General features: G+C 42.9%; 1 protein-coding gene across 1 annotated transcript in view; it reads left to right on the top strand.

Moving 5' to 3' along the window:
• The window catches only part of LOC106513352 (zinc finger protein 423), a gene marked incomplete at its 5' end in the record, with an annotated part of 7,786 nt that extends 7,541 nt beyond the window's left edge, over positions 1-245 (top strand). Inside the window, 1 exon segment of the mRNA XM_014002144.1 lies at positions 45-245. Within this exon segment, the coding sequence (XP_013857598.1) occupies positions 45-226 (182 nt within the window).
• Between the last annotated feature and the right edge of the window lie 1,436 nt (positions 246-1,681).

The following is a 1,681-nucleotide window of genomic DNA, read 5'->3' as shown; positions in this document are numbered from 1 at the left end:
GTGTGTGTGTGTGTGTGTGTGTGTGTGTGTGTCCGTTCCATCAGATGGTGATGATGACCCTGCAGGTCTGTCCTGGGTGCCTTCCTCACCCTCCAGTAAGGATGTGGCGTCACCCTCTCAGATGCCCGATGGCTGCTGTGACCTTGACATGGTGACCGGAGGTGAGGAGGAAGGCGGTGCCGGCCTGCCGTACCCCTGCCAGTTCTGTGATAAATCCTTCAGGTAGGTTCTTCACCATCCTGCCTGGGTAAACACAGGAGTCAGGATGTTTCTCCTCAGATCTCACTCATGAATATCTGTGTGAACAGAAATTAACTACACTGTCTGTATTAGCAGAATAAAGTGCAACACAAAGGGAATGAAGTGAATACATTTCTCACCAATCTCTCTGGGGATGCAGTCATGATCCATTTTAAGAACAGCTGTCTTCCTCACACTCCGCAGTGATCATCATTATTCTCAGTATTAATCCTAACTGGCTCTTTCCTCTTTCATTAGCATCAACTGTTTGAATGACGCGTTTTAAAGAAGAGCTCTGAGCTGCTATTTCTTACTGATTCACTCTTGCTGCTTTAGCATTATTTTTGGGATCATTTTATATTAACTTTATAATAACTAAACCTTATTTGGCCTTAATCATTAATAAATGGATAGTTAACATTGAAAATCTCATTAATTAATGATGAGTCATACTTAAGCTATAAATAAATGCATTTATAAATGTTTTATGCATTAATATTACTCCCAACAACATACTCGTTTATTATATATTATATATATTATAACACATTAATATTTATATATTTGTGTATATTTATCTACAGGGGTTGGACAATGAAAGTGAAACAGCTGTCATGTTAGTGTGGGAGGTTTCATGGTTAAACTGGACCAGTCTGGTGGTCAGTCTTCATTAATCACACATTGCACCAGTAAGAGCAGAGTGTGAAGGGTCAGTTAGCAGGGTAAGAGCACAGGTTGGATCTAAATATCACAATGTACACAACATTATGGTGACATACCAGAGTCCAAAAGAGGACAAAGTGTTGGTGCACGTCTTGTTGGAGCATCTGTGACCAAGACAGCAAGTCTTTGTGATGTATGAAGAGCCACAGTATCCAGYGTAATGTCAGCATACCACCAAGAAGGACCAACCACATCCAACAGGATTAACTGTGGACGCAACAGGAAGCTGTCTGAAAGGATGTTCAGGTGCTAACCAGGATTGTATCAAACATACATAAAACCACAGCAGAATTAAATGTCACCTCAACTCTCCTGTTTCCACCAGAACTGTCCGTCAGGACCTCCACAGGGTCAATATACACAGCCAAGCTGCTATAGCCAAACCTTTGGTCACTTGTGCCAAACGTTGGTTTCATTGGTGCAAAGAGCACAAATCTGTGAAACATGGATTGTTCTCTGATGAGTTCACCTTTACTGTTTTCCCCACATCCAGGAGAGTTAGTGTGGAGAAGCCCCAAAGAAGCATACCACCCAGACTGTAGCATGTCCAGAGTGAGGCATGGGGGTGGATCAGTGATGGTTTGGGCTGACATATCATGGCATTCTCTTGGCCCAATACTTGTGCTAGATGGGTGTGTCACTGCCAAGGACTACTGAACCATTCTGGAGGACCATGTGCGTCCAGTGGTTCAAACATTGTATCCTGAAGGTGGTGCTG

This window comes from Austrofundulus limnaeus, unplaced genomic scaffold (genome assembly GCF_001266775.1).
Source record: "Austrofundulus limnaeus strain Quisiro unplaced genomic scaffold, Austrofundulus_limnaeus-1.0 Scaffold12, whole genome shotgun sequence".
In the NCBI taxonomy this organism is placed as follows: domain Eukaryota; kingdom Metazoa; phylum Chordata; class Actinopteri; order Cyprinodontiformes; family Rivulidae; genus Austrofundulus; species Austrofundulus limnaeus.
Note: the sequence above shows the minus strand (reverse complement) of the source record. Positions and strands in the feature narration are given on the sequence as shown.